We start from the raw sequence: 20,348 nt of genomic DNA, 5'->3' as shown, positions 1-20,348 counted from the left end.
ATAATAATTCTCTAAAAGCCCAACTGCGGTTGCCAACCTGTCTGCCAAACGTGGCAACTACCACCCTAACGGGGAAAGCAGTGGACAAAGAACGTCTGTAATAATAATAATAATTGACTGTAGTCCCTTTCTTAGACTAAATTACCAGGGTTTTGGCTCAGGAGACCAGGAATTTTGACTCTACAGATGCTCCTTTGGTAAGATACCGGGGTCCATCCGTAGAGACAGTTCCGGAAGGTCTATATCGAGTCATTATTTGGCACTTTGTGTAATTTGGCGTATGTCACATAGGTTTCAATGTCTGAGAAAATGACAAATTCCCAGCTCTGGCTTATTCTCTGAGCGGGCAATCCTACTCTGTAAGGCATCTGGTATAAAGGTGAATATGAATCGTTGGCAGAGTGCGGAGAAGTACGAGACGGTGTCGTGCATGGAGACGGAGGCCCGCGACGGCGCGGAGGAGGAGCCGCCGCGGCTCGCCGAGTGCTGCCTGCGCGAGCTGGTCGGCCGCGCCTCCTTCGGACACATCCGCAGCGTGCTGCGCCCCGTGCTCACGTGCGAACACCAGCCTCATGCGCCACCACCGCCACCGCCACCACAACCGTCACCATTACCACCATCACTACTACCACCGTCATTACCACCACTACCATTATCACCACTACTACCATCATCACCACCACTACCATCACCACCACCACTACCATCACCACCACCACTAACACCATCACCAACACTACCATCATTACCACCGCTACCATCATCACCACCGCTACCATCATCACCACCACTACCATCGTCACCACCGCTACCATCATCACCACCACTACCATCACCACCACCACTACCATCATCACCACCGCTACCATCATCACTACCACTACCATCACCACCGACACTACCATCATCACCACCGCTACCATCATCACCACCGCTACCACCATCACTACCTCCATCATCATCATTATCATTACTACCATCACCAGCACCACAACCACCACTCCCATCACCTCTTTCGCTTTCATGTGTTTAATACTTATTTTTCTACTGTTGTAGGCACTTCGATCGACACGAGCTGTGGGTACCGAACGACTTCGCTGTTCACACCTTCAAGATCATCATGTTCTCAATTCAGGTAACCGTTGTCATCTACTCATTGTCTATTTACATCATAATCCGTCGTCATTTGTTATTACAGACAAATCAGAGCTAGAATCACGGACTCATTTCTTAGTGTTAAGAAGTAATCTCCATCCGTGATTCTAAGTTCTTTTATTGCTCCTCTAATTTTGTAGTTTAATAAACGTACAGCGGTTTCCTTTCAAACCATAGTATTTTTTTATTTGAAAAATTTACTTAAAATTACGACAATTAGATATACAATATAAAATAAAATGGTGACTTGTAACACAGGTTCTTCAAAACCTACTGCAAGCACCATTCTCTCACAAAATTGGTCTTATATATCTAATTGTATCTCAAGATGTCAGCTTATACTACTTTTTTTGAAGAGAAAATAAACCATTGAGTTAGACATTATGTCGTTACAATTTTGTTATATTAGTAAAATTGAATCTAATTTTGTTTCAATGTTACAAGAACAAGTGGTATTCTAGTTGTTGCCATTGTTGTCTCTTTGTCTTGTTTTTATGTAATTAAATATTCATTTTATTTCGTGTATATTAATGTGTATCATTCTTTTAAGGTAACAAAAAAGAGTTTTATATCATTCAAATATTTTTTTATAACTTAACTAGCTGACTTGGTAAACCTTGTTTTACCATATACATTATTTCTAGAACTATACATGAAAATATATCGTACTACAATTATTATATTCGATTGTCATCTTGCAACCTTATTGCGAAATATAAAAATCGCGATTAAACAACAAGGGTTGATCGTAAAAGCGTGAAAATTTGAAGTTGTATGTATTTTTCGATGCAAAATCATAATAAAATAAAAATATAAAATTAGTCAAAAAAAAAAAATTTAGGGTTGGGTCACCCTTATCATTGACGGGTATGAAAAATAGATGTTGGCCGATTCTTAGACTTACCGAATATGCACACAAAATTTCATGAAAATCGGTAAAGCCGTTTCGGAGCAGTTTGGTAACAAACACCGTGACACGAGAATTTTATATATAAGATTTTGCTTTGCAAACTTAAAATATAATTGACATCCTAATAAAAGAACTATTTAAAAAAAATATAGTTAGTATCAGTCTGGATAATGTAGGGATATTAACAATACCCACACATATACAAATATGTTAAGACATTGTATACACAATGCACTGAACTATAGACGAGCGTCCTCTGGCGTCGAAATGAAACAAACCAGTGATGCTGGATCGTTGTACATGGGAAAGTTTTTTATTCAATAATAATACACGTACCTAGCCTACATAATAAATCAAACTATAGCGCTAACCTTTTGACAGCGCCATCTGTTCTGTATCATAGGTACTAAACAATTTTATTACAAACTTATAACAGGCATTTAGAAAATTGTGGTGGAATAGAAAAGCCTAAAATATAAGAGTTTTTGTCCAGTGGTGTATGTGTTTTTTTTGATGGGTGAAAATGGTATGGTAACCCCGCCTGCGCTAACGGGATACGCTGGCGGAGCACCAGTGAAGGGTGATAGATGAGAATGAAAACAGGCCAGTTAGCCCATCATGATGAATTCATCAAGAATTAACCATGATAGTTTCTAGGGGGAACCGCGAGGAGGTCGACCTGGTTGGGTATGTTGCTAGCAATGAGATTCTCAGTCTCCATTACTAACAATCCCTTTCCCCCCGTGGTGTATGTGTAGTGTGTAGTGTGTAGTGTGATGGTGTGATTGGGTGTGCAGGCGCAGTACTCGTACAGCGTGGTGGAGGCGCTGATGCAGCACGTGGAGGCGGCGGGCGCGGGGGGCGCGGGTGAGCCGCGTGGCCGCGCCCGCGTTCGCGCCGCCTGCGCCGCCGTGCTCAGCCACATCGTCGCCATCGCCGCCGCCGACAGCGTCGGTACGCAGCCTGCCCGCCGCCCGCCTGTACCCACACCCACACGCAGCCGGCGGGCCGTCCTCCCAACTAGCGCCGTTCATTCCGGATCAATTCACCATGATGGGCTAACTGGCCTGCTTTCATTCTCACCTATCACCCTTCACTGGTACTCCGCCAGCGTATCCCGTTAGCGCAGGCGGGGTTATCATACCATTTTTACCCATAAAAAAAAAATCACAGCACATAAGCGACGCACCACTAACTTCACTCACAGTTCTTGTTAATGGGTGATAATGGAATGCTAAATTCGCCTGCGCTTATACACTAGCGGAGCCCCAGTGAAGGATGATAGGTGAGAATGAAAAGGCAAGTCAGTTAGCCCATCGTGATAAAATCCACTAGATTTAACCAAGTTGGTTTCCAGGAAAAACCGCGCGGAAGTCGACCCGATTGCTAGTAATGGGACAGCTAAACCCTACCTTTTCCCCCTAATCCACAGCTAACAGCCAATACCAGAGGAAGACTGTACAAAAGTCGTTTGCTTGTGCACCTCTGTCCCATTCGTGTTTCTACCATGAAACAGTTGTATTTGTATGGCTGTGTTTCGGTTTGAAGGGTGGAATATGGCAGTCTCAGGTACCCTGTACAAAAGAATAACACCTGAGTTCTCAGGAATGGCAACGCATAGTAGGTATCGTGGGCGAAACAGTATACTCTGTTATGTCCATGATACTGTTCATGTCTATAGGCGACGGTTACCACATTCCATCAGGTGGACCATCAGCTTGTTTGCCATTCTAAGTTGCTTAAAAAAAAACTTGCATACTTGGAATAGTATGATGATATGTAATTCTTATCAATATTAAAATTTTACAGTTTACAACTATAATATCGGATTAATTTGTACTTCTGCTGAGAAGTACTTTCGGAATCATTAACTCTTGATTATGAATAAAAAATTAAGATGTCTACTTACAAAATTTTTCAAAATATACCAATAAGCACTGTTTTGTTTTTTTTTTTTTTTAAATGTACATCATGTATTAATAATTTTATATTTCAGGTCCATCCGTGTTAGAGATCATCAACAACCTGCTTACAAATCTAAGAGCGTCGGTGGCCAGAGATTCAGAGGTATTTATTTATTAATACATACCAACAGCATATGTATGATATATTAAAAAAATATACAAAAAGAGATCTGATACTAAGACCTATAAAAAGCAAGCATAATACTCAGGATTTAACTGACGTACTGTAACTATTAACAATAAGCAAGATATATGCAAACAAGATATATTCAATTTATAACATAATAAAATATTCATATAAGATTTTTACAAAAGTCGTTTGCTTGGGCACCTCTGTCCCATTCGTGTTTCAATCGTGAAGCAGTTGTGTTTGCATGGCTGTGTTTCGGTTTAAAGGGTGGGATATGGCGTGAATTTACTGGGTACGGAGGAATAACACCTTAGTCCTCAGGAATGACAACGCATGGGGGGTATCATGAGCGAAACAGTATACTCTATTATGTCCATGGTACTGCTCATGTCTATAGGCGACGGTTACCACTTTCCATCAGGTGGGCCGTCAGCTTGTTTGCCATTCTAAGTTGTATAAAAAAATATACAGTAATAATAACGAATTAGTAGTAAAGTAAGCCAAAGCGAACTTAATATACTTAACACAGTGGCATAAGAAGTAGTGCGTGGACGGTAGTAGGGCTAAACAAAAGAGAACACATCATAACCTTCAAGAAAAGAGTATATTCCTTTTTAAAAGGCCGGCAGCACACCTGCAATACTGTTGGTGTTGTGGGTGATCATGGGCGGCGGTAGTCACTTACCATCAGGTGAGCCGCGTGCACGTTTGCCCCCTGTGTTGTAAAAAAAATAAAAAAAAATTAAGTATTAGTAAGCTCTTTATAAAATTGCACATTATATATTTTATGTTTCTTTAATTTTAACAGAAAGAAACCGACGAGAAACTGTACCAGGAAGCGTTGATTAATGCCCTGGGCGAGTTCTCGGACCACTTGCCCGACTTCCAGAAGATCGACATTATGATGTTCATAGTGAACAAAGTGCCGAGCACGCAGCGCGGCGCTAAGGGCACCAAGGCGGACGCCATGCTGCAGACCATACTGCTGAAGTCCCTGCTTAAGGTACGTTGTATTTAGAATATAATTATGTGTCTTCTTAAATGATAATTATTTTTATTATAAATATTTAAAATCGTAATTTTTTTCTAATTCTATTGCTAGTTTTTTTTTTTAATGGATGATAATGGAATGGTAACCCCGCCTGCACTATTGATATACGCTGACAAAGCACCAGTCAAGGGTGATAAGTGATGATGTAAGCAGGTCCGTTAGCCCATTGTGACAAATTCCACTAGATTTAAACATGATGGTTTCCAGGGGGAACCACATGGAGGTCGATCTGCTTATAAGTTCTCCATGATCAATCTTATCTATTGAGGTATACAAATTTGCAATTATATAAGAAAAGAAAGCAATTAAGCAAATTGTATGCAATTTGATGTATTAATATTTTACGTCTCAAATAAGGGTGTTGAAGGTTTAGCTTGTATGTACGTGTGCGTAGGTGGGCACGACGTACAAGACGACGGAGCTGAGTAAGGCGTTCCCGGCCGCGTTCCTGGAGGCGCTGCTGCGGCTGGCGGCCGCCGCCGCGCCGCCCAGCCGTGCCCTGCTGCAGCGCCTGCTGCACACGCTGCTGGACCGCCGCCACCACGCCGGCCTGCTGCGGGCGCCCACGTGAGTACTGACGCTGCTGCAGCGCCTGCTGCACACGCTGCTGTGTCACACGACATGTGAAATTCCTCATATAATACCTATAAGGGAAAAGCAGAAATCGGGAGCTCATTCTACAACCTATTTATACGAGGTAGAAATGAACGAGATGCACGAACAGTAGGTAGTATGCCATGCACCCAAGAAATGAAGGTAAGCATGAACAAAATCGATAAGTGATGATCAACGTTTTCATTTGGTAAATACCTTGACTACCTTAAATTATTATAAATCTTAAATTGCAAATTATTTTCTTAATATGTAATATTTTCTTGTAATTGTTTGTATTTATAATAAGTTTACTATTGTAATCTTATGGAGGAAACAATAAAGATATATCTTTCTATAAGCTTTAAAAACAAGTTAAATTACATTTTTAATAGCTCATACAAAAAACAAAAAGAAATTTAAACTAAAATGTGTATTTCCAGCGTGGACTACGCGGAGCTTGGCCTCACGGTAGAGAAGTGTTCGCGACAAGACTTAATATTCATAAGCAAACATGGCTACGCCATATTCAGCTCGCTGTACGAAGGTAACATTATCTGTTCCCAATTTTAATTTATTTTTAATCTCTAATACGCATATATGGGACGGAGAGGGATTGTTAGTAATGGGGATCTTAATCCCCATTGCTAGCAATATACCCTATCAAGTCGACCTCCACGTATACCTCCTTGGGAACCCTCTTGTTGAATTCCAAGTGTATTCATCGCGATGGGCTAACTGACCTGCCTTCATTCTCACCTATCACCTTTCACTTATGAAAGCAGGCCAGTTATCCCATCGTGATGAATTCCACTAGAGTTAACCACGATGGTTTCCAGGGCGAAACACGTGGAGGTTGACCTGATAGGATGCATTGCTGACAATGGGTCAGTTGGATAACTATTACTAATAATCCCTTCCCCCCAAATAACTACCGGTTTAACTTACGTGGTTTTTGATAAAAAAGATCTTATCTGTGACGATGCGGCAAGCGACAGCTCGCGCTTATCAATCAGGCTCGTGCTCGCATTATAGTCGCTCATGACTAAGGATCACGTATTGATTCCGAAATTAGTCGAGCTTTCTTTATCTTATTACACGTAAGTTAAACCGGTAGTTATTACATTAGAAAATAACGTGTGCTCACGAAAATTTTAACATTAAAAATGTATTCAACTGAACGCGAAATTACCTAAGTTTTGATACGTTCTTAATACTCGATGCTCTATCTCAGTGATTCTCGACCTTTTTTTTGTTGCGGCACATATTTAACGATTTCAAAATTTGGCGGCACACAAAGAAAAAGATGAAAATTATTTACTTACTACAACACACTGCATAAATAGTTTATGACAAAAATTTTAAATATTTGCAAAATTTGGCGGCACACTTTTAAAATTTGGCGGCGCACAAAAGTGCCGCGGCACAGTGGTTGAGAATCACTGATCTATCCACATATTTTGAGTCGTAGGCTACGTTCAGAATTAACCTTTTTACATATATTGACAATTGTAGAAAAGAAAATTTATAAACAATTGAAATAGAACAAAATATACATGCAATACATCAAATCAACAGACGGCATTTTTACTTACATAATAATAATAATAATAATAATAAAGAGAAAATACCTCGACCTGGCTCACGAGGTGACCGAAATGTGGGGGGTGATGTCCATCGAAATCATTCCAATCGTTATGTCGGTGAACGGTCTTATCCCAACCAGTCTGGAACAACATCTCAGACGGTTGGGATTCCGAGGCGGCTCACTCCCGGGAAAGATGCAAAAAGCGGTGCTCTTAGATTCTGCCCGCATTGTACGCCGGTTTCTCTCCCTGGGGCCCTGAACCCCGGCCGACTGTGCTTCTGCCGGGGGTTAGTTGCCATCTCCTCTCCTTAAGAGGGGAGATGAGAATTTTAGTCAAATTTAAATAATAATAATAATAATGAAGCAGGCGACGGTCGAAAATAGGGCTACTGCCTCGACATCAACCAACCCTGCCAGAAGTGTTTTGGAGGACATGATGCCTTCAACCACTCAGGGAGGCCGAAATAGACAACGGATGAAATGGACAAATAAAGAAAACCAGCAATTGCTCCGTTGCTATTATATAGTCACTATTTTAGAAAGTAACCTAACTGGATACAGGCCATTAGTCCAATTCCTAACATTCCTACTGAATAAAATAAAATATGAGAACAAGTGACTTGGTAACAATCCCGTCCTTGTCTCTACAAAACCAGCTATAAGCTGAGAAATAATACATATGATACATACATAATAATAATAATAATATAAGCCTTTATTAAATAAGTAACATAATAAACAATTCAATGTATTCAATCAGTAACTGTTCTGTCACCTCTCTCTTGTCCAAAGACAAAGGCCTCCTTTTTTTTTACAACACGGGGCAAACGAGCATGCGGCTCACCTGATAGTAAGTGACTACCGCCGCCCATGATCACCCACAACACCAACAGTAATGCAGGTGTGCTGCCGGCCTTTTAAAAAGGAATATACTCTTTTCTTGAAGGTTATGTTGTCGTATCGGCTCGGAAATACTGCTGCTGGAAGTGGATTCCAAAGAATGGTTGTGCGTGGAAGAAAGTGCCTTGAAAAACGCACGGTGGAAGACCGCCACTCGTCCAGATGATTGGGATGAAACTTTAGTTTGTGGCGGGTTGTACGGTGGTGAAAATCAGCAGAGTCTTCCATTCTATTCTGTCTTTGGCTATCCTTGTCCTTACAAATAATATAATTAATTAATAATATATACATACAAGAACCAGCATATTTTACAAACAGGCTATATCTTCCACTTGTGGGCGCAGCGGTGTCCAGCAGCAGGACTCTAATGAGTATCGTCGTTCCGTTTCCAGGACTGCAGCTGGAGTCGAACACGTTAGAAAATATCGAAACTATATACACGACCCTCGCGCTGCTGTGTATCGAGCTCGCATCCGAGGAGACTATATGCGACATCATGCAGCTAATATTGGCGTGAGTTTTATGTCATTATAAGAATGTCACTTAAGTAAAAATAGCCAAAATATCAGCTGTCGATTGAAAGAAACTCAATTTTATTTTTTTCTTACAATGGCAAACAATTAAAATTGTCTTTGACAAAGAAAGCCAACTTCAATTGTGGTAAAACCACAGTTATTGTGATTAAAAAGGCAAGCTACTGAACCGATTTTGATAAAATTTCCACGAGAACAATCTGTAAGTATATATATACTTTCAGATAAAAAAAGAATTTTCCAAATCGGTTCACAACTGGCTGAGTTATGAGGTAACAAATGTATCAAACAAAAATAGATAGATACTCTTTGTTGTTTCCTGCAAAAGATTACAATAGTAAACTTATTATAAATATAAATAATTACAAGAAATAATCACAATGAGAAAACAATGGGCGACCTTATTCGCTAAGAGCGATATCTTCCAGGCAACATTTGGATGGAGAGGAGTAATTGTAAATAATGTGATCGGAGGCACGATGAAATTACCAGGCACAATTAATTGAGAACTTCCGTCTTTTCAAAGTTGGTTGAAAACATTGAATTACAGTCGTCGACTGTAATTTAATGTTGGCTACGCGTACGAAGTCGCAGGTAAAAGCTAGTATTTTTACAATCGTGATAAGGGTAAGATGATAAGATATGTGCTTACATATGGTGCAGTATCCAGCAGTCGTCGGTGTCGAACCCAGTGCTGTCGGTGGCGCAGCAGTGCCACCTGGTGGCCGTGTCGGTGGCGCTCGCCGCGCTGCTACCCCATGTGGTGCTGCTACCTCTTGATCGTCTGCAAGACTATATCGACAAGGTATGCGTGGACACTACATTGTCTCTACTGAAAACTAAATCATATATGTATATTTTTTAAGAAACTTAGAATGGCAAACAAGCTGACGACCCACCTGATGGAAAGTGGTAACCGTCGCCTATAGGCATGAGCAGTACCATGGACATAACAGAGTATACTGTTTCGCTACCCCCCTACTGTATGATACCCCCCATGCGTTGCCATTCCTGAGGACTCAGGTGTTATTCCTCTGTACTCTGTAAATTCACGCCATATCCCACCCTTAATCATATATAGTTTAGGACTCCTTCAGTACCAGTTCCATCCGCATATCTGTTTGGTGGGTCTAAGTATCATGAAAGAGGGTTCAAGGGTAAATTGTTCATGTTCAGATAATCGAGTCGCGGCGCGAGGAGGCGCCGCACCTGCTGCCGCCGCTGCAGCCCGACTACCCGCAGCTAGGGCCCGCCGCGCTGCCCAACAAGCTGCCCTACCTCATGATCGACCAGGTCAGCGGTGCTCATCATCTCTCCCCACATACAGTCATACCTTCCACCTCTCGCATACCTCATTATCAACCAGGTTGACCTATACACTGTCACATCTTGCATTCTCATGATCGACCAGACACAACTGCTTCACGGTTGAAACACGAATTTATATATATATATATATATATATATATATATATATATATATATATATATATATATTCTTTATTGCACTTGTAAGTTACATATAAAATAATCTATTTATAAATGTTGTGAGCAAGGGTGGACTTATCTCTGACAGAGATCTCTTCCAGTCAACCCAGTACAGTAAGAAAGCATTTCGTATGTTCTAAATTAAAATGTAACCTATCTGTGTACTGAATCATTCGTTCAGTAGTTATTGTGTGAAAGAGTAACAAATATTCGTCCATCCATCATTGTAAACTTGTGCTTTTATTATATTTATAGTACTTGTTAGTTTGTCTGTTTGTTACTTCTTACGGACGTGAACGAAGTCATAGGTTTTTTTTTTAATGGATGATAATGGAATGGTAACCCCGCCTGCTCTATCGGTATACACTGGCGGGGCACCAGTGAGGGATGATTGGTGAGAATGAAAAGGCAGGTCAGTTAGCCCATCACGACGAATTTAACAATAAATTAGTCACGATGGCTTCCAGGGGGAACCACGTGGAGGTCTACCTGATAGGGTATATTGATAGCAATGGGGACTAGTCTACCCATTCTCCACGAAGTCATGAGTGAAATCTATTAATGTAATTAACAACGGTAACAACAGATGGCAGTGTGCGAGTGCCTGAAGGCGTGCGGCGTGGATGCGAGTCGGCTGCAGTCGCCGTCGCCGTACGCCGCCGGCGCCGCGCTGGCGCTCGCGCACAGGCACAGCTGGGTGGAAGCCGGTACCACGCATACACTTTTATTTTGAAGCTAGTCAAAATTGCCACACCCCATCTGAGGGTAGGCAGTGTAGTCCATATATGAGGGTTGTTATCACAGTAAGTTATACTGTGTTGGTACTCGATATCTTGATTGAAGTGAAATATTTACTCTCTACTAGAGGAATTTAGAAATAGCCAATTAATCCGAGGCTTTGTATAAAAGTCGCTTGAATAGGAACTCGGGCCTAGTGATTGTTCATCACTACATAGTATAAAACAAAGTCGCTGTCGTTGTCTGTCCACCTCTATATATGCTTAAATCTTTAAAACTACGCAACGGATTTTGAAGCGGTTTTTTTTAATAGATAGTGATTCAAGAGGAATGTTTATATGTATAATACATGCATAATATTGTAGAGGAACGCTGATAAGTTTAGAGGTTTCTAATGTGATGTGATGTAATGTGTACCCGCGCGAAGCCGGGGCGGGCTGCTAGTTATATATAAATTTGGCGAATAAATTATATGACGAAGCATATTCGAATTTAAAATATTTGTTTTTTCTTTTAATTTTTCGTTGTTATGTAAATTAATTGTGGGTTGTATATTTGCATTGCAAATGCCGTGTTAATTGTAAAAATAAGACGTGTAGATTGGTAAATATATCAAAATTTATAACGGGCTTTTTTTTTGTTTAAATATTTTTTTTTTCTACAACACAAGGGGCAAACGAGCATGCGGCTCACCTGATGGTAAGTGACTACCGCCGCCCATGGTCACCCACAACACCTACGGCATTGCAGGTGTGCTGCCGGCCTTTTAAAAAGGAATATAATAAAAGAAATATTTCATGTTCATGTTTGTACATTATCTATTGCATCACATTGCCTTATATTTCAGTGTTCAGGGTAGAATAAGAGTGGACTGTATAATAATATAGACTGATTTAATAATTACTGATTTTAAAGTACAAACTTTAGCCCGACAATTAAATTTACAGAACGCGTATGTGCGCGTGCAGTCCACTAGGCGAGTCCGCTCGCCGCAACTCCGCGTCCCGCGCCCCGCGGCCTCCTCCGCAGACAATTAGATGGCTTGACCGTACAGATTGATATAATTTCAGACCTTTGTGTCTTTATAGCAGCCTATGGGGGAGGTTTATGTCCAATAATGGACGGATAATGGCTGAAATGATGATGATATTAAATTTGTTTTTGGTTGCTGATCATCCGCAATTACTGTCAGTCACATTGAGTGGGCTGCTTGGTCAGAGGCGTGCCAAGTTTTCGTTGACAGTGGATAGGCAACGCAGCATTGCATGTTTTCTTCCATGACGTGCCAGTTTCAGATGGATTATTCTCACTGATCGCGTTGCTAGGCATATGATGCTAGCTGTTATAGTTCGAGTATATATAATTTGGTTGTAAATGTAGTGAGTGAAGTGTGGTGTTATTGTGGCAGGCGCGGCGCAGGGCCGCGACAGCCTGGCCGACATCGGCGCGCCGCCCGGCGCCGGCCTCGAGCTCGACAGCGCGCACAGCTCGCCCGGCGTGCAGCGGGTCAGCACGCACGCACGCACGCACACACACACGCACGCACGCACGCACACACACACGCACACTCGCACACACACACACGCACGCACGCACGCACGCACACACACACGCACGCACGCTCGCACACACACACACGCACGCACGCACGCACACACACACGCACGCACGCACGCACACACACACACGCACGCACGCACACACACACACGCAAGCACGCACACACACGCACGCACGCACACGAACCCCTACACACGCACACACACACGCACGCACTCCTACACACGCACGCACGCACACACGCACTCCTACACACGCACACACGCACGCACGCACACACGCACGCACGTACACACAACTCACACGCACCACACACACACACACCGCACACGCACCACACACACACGCACACGCTCCACCCACGCACGCACACATCGGCATATACGTATGAAATCTTCCATACATACATACACTTAGACATGCCCTTTAAAATTATAAACAAATATCTTTCCCATAGATGTAGTAATTTCATAGTCACGTCGCATTTATTTCCTTCAATTTGCTGACATTTCAGCGAATCCAATACGACGCATTGGACGAAGAGTACAGAATGTTCATAGAGAAATACAACCATAACCACCGTCCCTCTATGCAGAACTTTGGCGCATACGTAATTATATTGTTTTAATGAAATAAAAATTCACTAGTTACAAAAAACAATTTATATCGATAAATCAGTTATAGACTGTGGTGTCCCACTGCTGACCAAGTGCCACCCTAACTGCATGTAACTTCCATGATTGATAGCCCACATACACATAAAACTTTCATGTTGTAATGAATGCAGTGTCCATAAATTGGCGAAAACTATTTTTATAGTCGATTTTCCGTGACTGACTCCCAATGATTTTATTATTAATCAAACGATAGCGTAGCGACAACGAATTTTGGCACTGGGGCCACTCCGATGAGGACTTGTTCAGTTCACACGACATGCGACAGGGCAGATGCAAGCGGACCATCAAAGTGGTATTATAGGTAGACGTAGATTAAAAAAAAACTATTTAAAAATGCTTGTAAACTAGTCTATTTTAATAAAGATAATTTGAATTAAAAAAAAAAAATAGAACAAGTAGTAGCAACACTGATTTAATTTGTAACAGTAAAAAAATGTGCAGTAGTTCAAAGTTTAGTATTGTCATAGTATAAATGAACTTACAGTAGTGCAGCGCCCATAAATTCGTGTACAGCTGAAATATATATTAACATATAGTATACTGCAGTAGATCGAAGCCGTATATTTGTCTTAAATCAACATTACAAAGACCTCATATGTTGCCATGTTTGTTTCGACTTCATATTAACATACTGTTTGTTTATTTATGAATAAATAAAACGTATGTTACAGTAGTCCAGCGTTTATAAACTACTATGTCGTTACAGTATTTATATTGGTGGGTAAAATACCGTTTTATTAATTATAATACATTTAATAGCCTACGTATTTCTCGGTTTGTCCAATGGTTGACTGGTAGATAACACCGTCCGGTGTTAAGTCCGCCATATGTACATAGAATTTTACTGTGCATTAAAGGTTAAATAAATGAATAAAAAATATTTTTTTGTTGTTGTAGTGTTGTTCAAAAAAACTTTAACAATAGCACTATTGAATTTCAAAATTAATACATACCTTTTTTTGTGAGTTGTGACAAATATTTTAAAAATCCAAACAAATAAATCTTCTCTTGAAAGGGGACCATTATAGTCCAATACATACATATACTTCATACTTCACGCCGGCTTCTAATTAGAGTAGGCAGAAACTGTCGTAAATTATAATTAGTTTAGAAAGGATCGTTTACAAACGTTCATGCGTTTTGTAAACAATCTCTGTATTGTCATTTTGACATTTGTTTATGATATCGATCGTCTCACGCTTTGCTTCTGTCTTGAGTCTTTGAAAAATAAAGTATTCACATTAAGTACTCTTTTTTTAATATTAAATTGAAATCCAAATGGGGGACCCAAGAAAATACGTAACAGAAACAATGGACCAAATGCTACGATTTAAACACGTTTCTTTCGCTTCCTCCACACTCATCAATCTCTTCACACACACTCGTTGATTACGAGTATTTTTAATCAATAGTCTGATATTGCCAATAATTTAGTCTTTACCATACAATAATTAGATACATACATTGTTTATATTTTAAGTTTTAATTTGTAGTTTAGCTTCACTTACATATGTATTTTTTACCAGAGGGAGACTTTGTACAAAGGTCGTTTGCTTGTGCACCTTTTTTTTTACAACATAGGGGGCAAACTAGCATGCGGCTCACCTGATGGTAAGTGACTACCGTTGCCCATGATCACCCACAACGTCAACGGTATTGCAGGTGTGCTGCCGGCCTTTTAAAAGAGAATATGCTCTTTTCTTGAAGGTTATATTGTCGTATCGGTTCGGTTTGTTCCATTTGTGTTTCAACCGTAAAGCAGTTGTGTTTGCATGGCTGTGTTTCGGCTTGAAAGGTGAGATATGGGAGTGAATTTACAGGGTACAGAGAAATAACATCTGAGTCCTCAGGAATGGCAATACATGGGAGGTGTCATGGGCGAAACAGTATACTCTGTTATAACCATGGTACTGCTCATGTCTATGGCGACGGTTATCATTTTCCATCAGGTGGGTCGTCTGCTTGTTTGCTATTTTAAGTTGCTTTTTTTTCTTAACATTGATCTCCCATCATATTTGATATGGTAACACCATGATAACAAGTTCAGTATTTGCTTTGTTTCAAAAAGTAAAGGTAAATTGCAAAAAAAGACTCTGGTGCATTGGAATATGTCCTGAATTGCCTTGTTTGGGCGGGCGGAGGTGTGTGTCGCGTTAGTGAGATGTGGCGGTGCGTGTGCATGCAGCACGCGGGCAGCACGCAGGCTGCGGGCGTGAGCCTGGAGGCGCTGCGGCGCGCGGCGGGCGGCCCGTCGGACGCCGAGCGCCGCGAGCTGGAGCGCCGCCGCGCCACGCTCAACAACGCCTTCCGCACCGCGCCCTTCCACCACCTCCTCACGCTCACGCAGCCCAAGGTACGCCACCCGCCACCCGCGCCCTTACCACTTTTTCTGTGGGATACAAATGGCACAGACACCCCACCTGTACTGTTGGAATACGCCGGTGGAATACCAGTTGTTTAGGAAGTGTATTTTTTATATAAGAGTTTTAGTTTGAAATCAGATACTAGATGGCGTTAGTGATTGTGTACATGTCGCTATTAAGATTATCTTTTGTTTCGATGATCTGCCTAAGATACGATTAATTCGAGTCATCTACCATTCCTACACAAGTCTGTTTTTTTCGACTGACGGTACCTAATCGTTCACCAGTGAAGAAACGATAGATTAAAATAAAATCAAGTTATGTAGTTGATCTCTGGTAAATTGTCCCATTTTGATGAACTTACCGGGAGACACCGTGGAGGTTGACCTGATGGACATATTGTTAATCATCATACCTATCCTTCCAAGTAAAAAATCCTTAAAAGTCGATTGCTCGGGTATCTCTGTCCCATTCGTGTTTCAACCGCGAAGCAGTTGTGTTTGCATGGCTGTGTTTCGGTTTGAAGGGGGGGGGGGGATATGGCGTGAATTTACTGGGTACAGAGGAATAACACCTGAGTCCTCAGGAATGGCAACGCATGGGGGTATCACGGGCGAAACAATATACTCTGTTATGACCATGGTACTGCTCATGTCTATAGGCGACGGTTATCACTTTCCATCAGGTGGGCCGTCAGCTTGTTTGCTATTCTAAGTTGTATAAAAAAAAATATGGTTTTATAACTGAGCTCCTAAATAGGTTAATATAGTAACCTGTGTTAAGGAGCCACAGATATAAAGAATCTAAATTCTCTAAATCCTTTCTAATCGAAAAGTGAATTATTTGCGATCGTCGTTCCCCCAGTACGAGATACAGGAGAAGCTGGAGGAGATCTTCAGCAGCATCTCGGAGGAGCCGCTGCTGCCGGCGTCGGGCGCGTGCTCGCCGGCCGGCAACACCAAGTCGTACCAGCAGAGCGTCCCGCCCTACACCAAGTACTTCCCCGAGCTGTTCCTCTACTAGGTACGTCTTCATTTATTTATATAAAATCTGGTTTGAAGATTACAGATTTACATTTAGTATATTACGTACCTGGCCGCGTGGTCCCGGCATAGAACAGGCCACCCCTTCCTTTCCCGTGGGTGTCGTAAGAGGCGACTAAGGGACGGCAAGGGCATCAGCGTCGCTCTTAAAACATGTCCAAAGCCGAACTGTGGTTGCCAATCCGCCTGCCAAGCGTGGCAAATACTGGCAAAACCCCCCAAGGGGGAGGCCTATGCACAGCCGTGGACAGATAATGGCCGGGATGATGATGCTGATGATGCTGATGATATAAAGTACACTATGTGTTGAGATATAACCTATCCATTCAAATCTCTTCAGCCCTTAAAGCATGATTAAGTAACGAACATGCCATTTTATTTTTATGGGTGAAAATGGTATGGTAACCCCGCCTGCGCTAACGGGATACGCTGGCGGAGCACCAGTGAAGGGTGATAGATGAGAATGAAAACAGGCCAGTTAGCCCATCATGATGAATTCATCAGGAATTAACCATGATAGTTTCCAGGGGGAACCGCGAAGAGGTCGACCTGGTTGGGTACATTGCTAGCAATGGGATTCTCAGTCTCCATTACTAACAATCCTTTTCCCCCCACGAACATGCCATTACCTAGTTGCGGTGTGGTCCCGGCATAGAATGGACCACCCCTTACATTCTTGTGGGTGTCGTAAGAGACGACTAAGGGACGGCGAGGGATGGGCAGCAGTGTTCCTCTTAAAACGTCACTAAAGCCTAACTGTGATTGCCAACCCGCTTGCCAAGCGAGGCAACTACTGTAAAACCCTCCTTTACGAGGAAGGCTTATGTTTATTATTGTATAAGCAGTAAATAATTAACGGCTAATATAAAAATAATTAAAAATAAAAAGTAAAACTAACTTATGGTTAAATTGTCACCTTTCCCAGTGAACACCTGGCCCTCTAGACAAGTGACAAGCTAAATCGTCTATGGAATTGACATCGCTAGCGAGTCCATAAGGTAGAAAGAGATAGCAGCATCGGATATCTCATTCAAACACATAGACTAGCTAGCGATAACGATTCCATCGATGGATTCGCTTGCCACTTGTCTATAGGGGCTGGTGTTTTTAACTTTTTTTTTATTTTCTGTTTCAGATGAACGCAAGAGAGAAATGATCTTTGGAGGGGATAGGTTATATATTTGTTATTAATTTTACATTATTATATACTTAACGCTTCCATATAAGTATTAATGCTGCTTGATTATCCACACATAACCACTGTAGATGTTCTGCAGGGATTAAATAATAACAATAAAAATATTTCTTTATTTATAGATTACAAAGATCCATTTTTGTTACTAACAATTGACTTAAACTATGTTAGTAGAAGAAAAAAAAAATTCTAAATTCATTTTATGGCCCCCATAATAATTTTGACCCACAATGAGAGAGGATCGGGCTATCGTATTTATTACATAATATTCAAAATACATAATATATGATTATAAAATTGTAAATGACGGAGGTTTATGCAAAAAGTCTAATACAGCATGGCTTTAAAAAAATTGTTTATTTCGACAGCGATTTTAATAATACATGTCTATATGTATGTATGTATGCACTAAAACGACTGTAAAAAAAAATATTTTAAGTTATTATAGAACATGGCGGGTGTTTAGATTAAATTTACCGTAAAAAAAATTGACATGTGTTTCATATTTTAGTTGTGAATTATTGAAATTGTATATTTATATTAATGACTATTTAATTGCTATGTTTTTTTTAATGTATCATTGTATTGTATTGTAAAATCTTTATTATACATAATTCAGATTGAACACTGATAAATTATTTAATATACAATGGCGGACTTATCCCATAAAGGGATCTCTTACAGTCAACCTTTGAGATGCTGAAAGAAAACTGTAGAATGTACAAGGGTAATAACCGTACAGTTAAATATAAACTAAATAATACCCAGTAAAAAATTTGAATATATAATTTCATTATATACATATATACGTTTTGTTTATAGACACGATGAAATACGATAATGCAATAATATGGTGAACTATACAACATAATAAAACCATGGACTATAGTAAGTGACCATTCTAAGAAGTATAGAACTATATTATTTGACGGTATTGATGGTTTAATGGTTTTTAAAATATTGTTTCGTCTGTCAATGGTAAAAGGTTCGATTCCCGAGCAATATAATCATTTGTATTCAATAGTATGTTTGTTTGTATTTATCTGGGTGTGTTTTGTGTATAATATATGTTGATATTTTCAATATTTATTTAATTTACAAATTGTTGCGTCCACATCTGTAATCGTAAACGAATACATTCCAAAATCTTATTAATATTTTTGTAAAGAAATGTAATAAATAAGTTTTTCTCAAACATGCTTGGAAATGTGAGCATTATTTTGACAATCTTCTTAGAGATAAATCTAAATTGCCGTTCTGGCCAGATACATGCGGGCAGCGGCCGGCAAAAGTTGTATGAAAATCCATATCTGTCGTGTTTTGCGGCCAGATAAATTATTATGTAAACTCATATCTGTCCTGTAATTTAAAAATAGAATGACCTTTTACTTCGAAACATGGCTACCAAGGAGGTAACTAATAAAAGGTTTTATTTAAATTTCGAACTGGCTTGCAAATAAAAAATTGTTTATTGAAAAAAAAAAAAGGAACATTATGGCGCGTGAAAAATTATTATTGTTCGTTATTCGTCATTGAACTTAAAAAGTAAAATTGTGTTTTTAATTTCCACGCATTGTTTGAGAAAAGTACTATACAAGCCTTGGCCACAACTAGGCATTGATGGACGAATGTGAAAATGTGGGCCGAGGCACAGCCGAGGGACACATACGTAAGTCACAGTTGCTGGCCGCTGCAGTAATGTACTATAGAATCTCATTAGAGCAAGTATGTGGTTACTAATTGTAAGAATTTGGAGTATATGGTGTAATGTAATGGAATAAGGATATATATAAAATAAAAAAGAAAACACACACACACAGTATAGAAAAATCAACTCTAACTTTTTTTTTAATGGATGATAATGTAATGGTAACTCCGCCTGTACTAACGGTATACGCTTACGGGCCAGTGAGGGATGATAGGTGAGAATGAAAAGGCAGACCAGTTAGCCCACTATGATGAATACATCTGGAATAGAGCACAATGGTTTTCCAGAGGGGAACACGTGGAAATCAACCTGATAGGGTATATTGCTAGCAATGGGACTGGTAGTCCGCGTTACTAGCAATCCCTACCCCGTAATCAACTATAATACCGCCTGCGCTGTCGGTATACCCTAGTGGGGCACCAGTTAGACACGATAGATGAGGATGAAAGCAGGTCAGTTGGCCCATAGTGGCGAATTTAACAATAACTTTGGTGGTCGACTAACAAAGGATAACTAGGTCCCATTATTAACAATCCCTTTCCAAGGGGAATAGTCTAAACTATGTCACAATAGGGGTATTATGGTTTAGTTAAAACTCTTCTAGAATTAATAAAAGTTATTTGGTTTAATGCCTAAAGGGGTTTAACTTTACAGGCGTCCATTTAAAAGGGGCCGGAGAGGTGGTGGAATATAAAGATAAATTGGAATTATGTTAGCACAGTATTGATTTGTACCAGGGTCACAGAAATTTTAA

At 40.4% G+C, this 20,348-nt stretch overlaps 1 protein-coding gene across 4 annotated transcripts in view; it reads left to right on the top strand.

Annotated features, from left to right (window-relative positions):
- LOC113511255 (protein EFR3 homolog cmp44E) overlaps nt 1-20,348 on the top strand; it is a 38,990-nt gene extending 18,642 nt beyond the window's left edge. For 3 of the 4 annotated variants that reach the window (XM_052892051.1, XM_052892066.1, XM_052892062.1), the window contains exons 6-20: nt 401-555; nt 1,057-1,135; nt 2,863-3,019; nt 4,062-4,132; nt 4,968-5,162; nt 5,605-5,777; nt 6,245-6,348; nt 8,682-8,802; nt 9,486-9,627; nt 9,999-10,115; nt 10,897-11,017; nt 12,457-12,554; nt 15,471-15,638; nt 16,513-16,671; nt 17,827-17,966. In XM_052892051.1, the coding sequence (XP_052748011.1) occupies nt 401-555; nt 1,057-1,135; nt 2,863-3,019; nt 4,062-4,132; nt 4,968-5,162; nt 5,605-5,777; nt 6,245-6,348; nt 8,682-8,802; nt 9,486-9,627; nt 9,999-10,115; nt 10,897-11,017; nt 12,457-12,554; nt 15,471-15,638; nt 16,513-16,671 (1,860 nt within the window). In that variant the 3' untranslated portion in view covers nt 17,827-17,966. Of the gene's footprint in view, nt 1-400; nt 556-1,056; nt 1,136-2,862; nt 3,020-4,061; nt 4,133-4,967; nt 5,163-5,604; nt 5,778-6,244; nt 6,349-8,681; nt 8,803-9,485; nt 9,628-9,998; nt 10,116-10,896; nt 11,018-12,456; nt 12,555-15,470; nt 15,639-16,512; nt 16,672-17,826; nt 17,967-20,248 lie in introns of those variants that run through there. The other variant, XM_052892055.1, reaches the window with a different exon arrangement.

This window comes from Galleria mellonella, unplaced genomic scaffold, assembly GCF_026898425.1.
Source record: "Galleria mellonella isolate WM207_F2 unplaced genomic scaffold, CSIRO_AGI_GalMel_v1 utg109, whole genome shotgun sequence".
NCBI classification, from domain to species: domain Eukaryota; kingdom Metazoa; phylum Arthropoda; class Insecta; order Lepidoptera; family Pyralidae; genus Galleria; species Galleria mellonella.
Note: the sequence above shows the minus strand (reverse complement) of the source record. Positions and strands in the feature narration are given on the sequence as shown.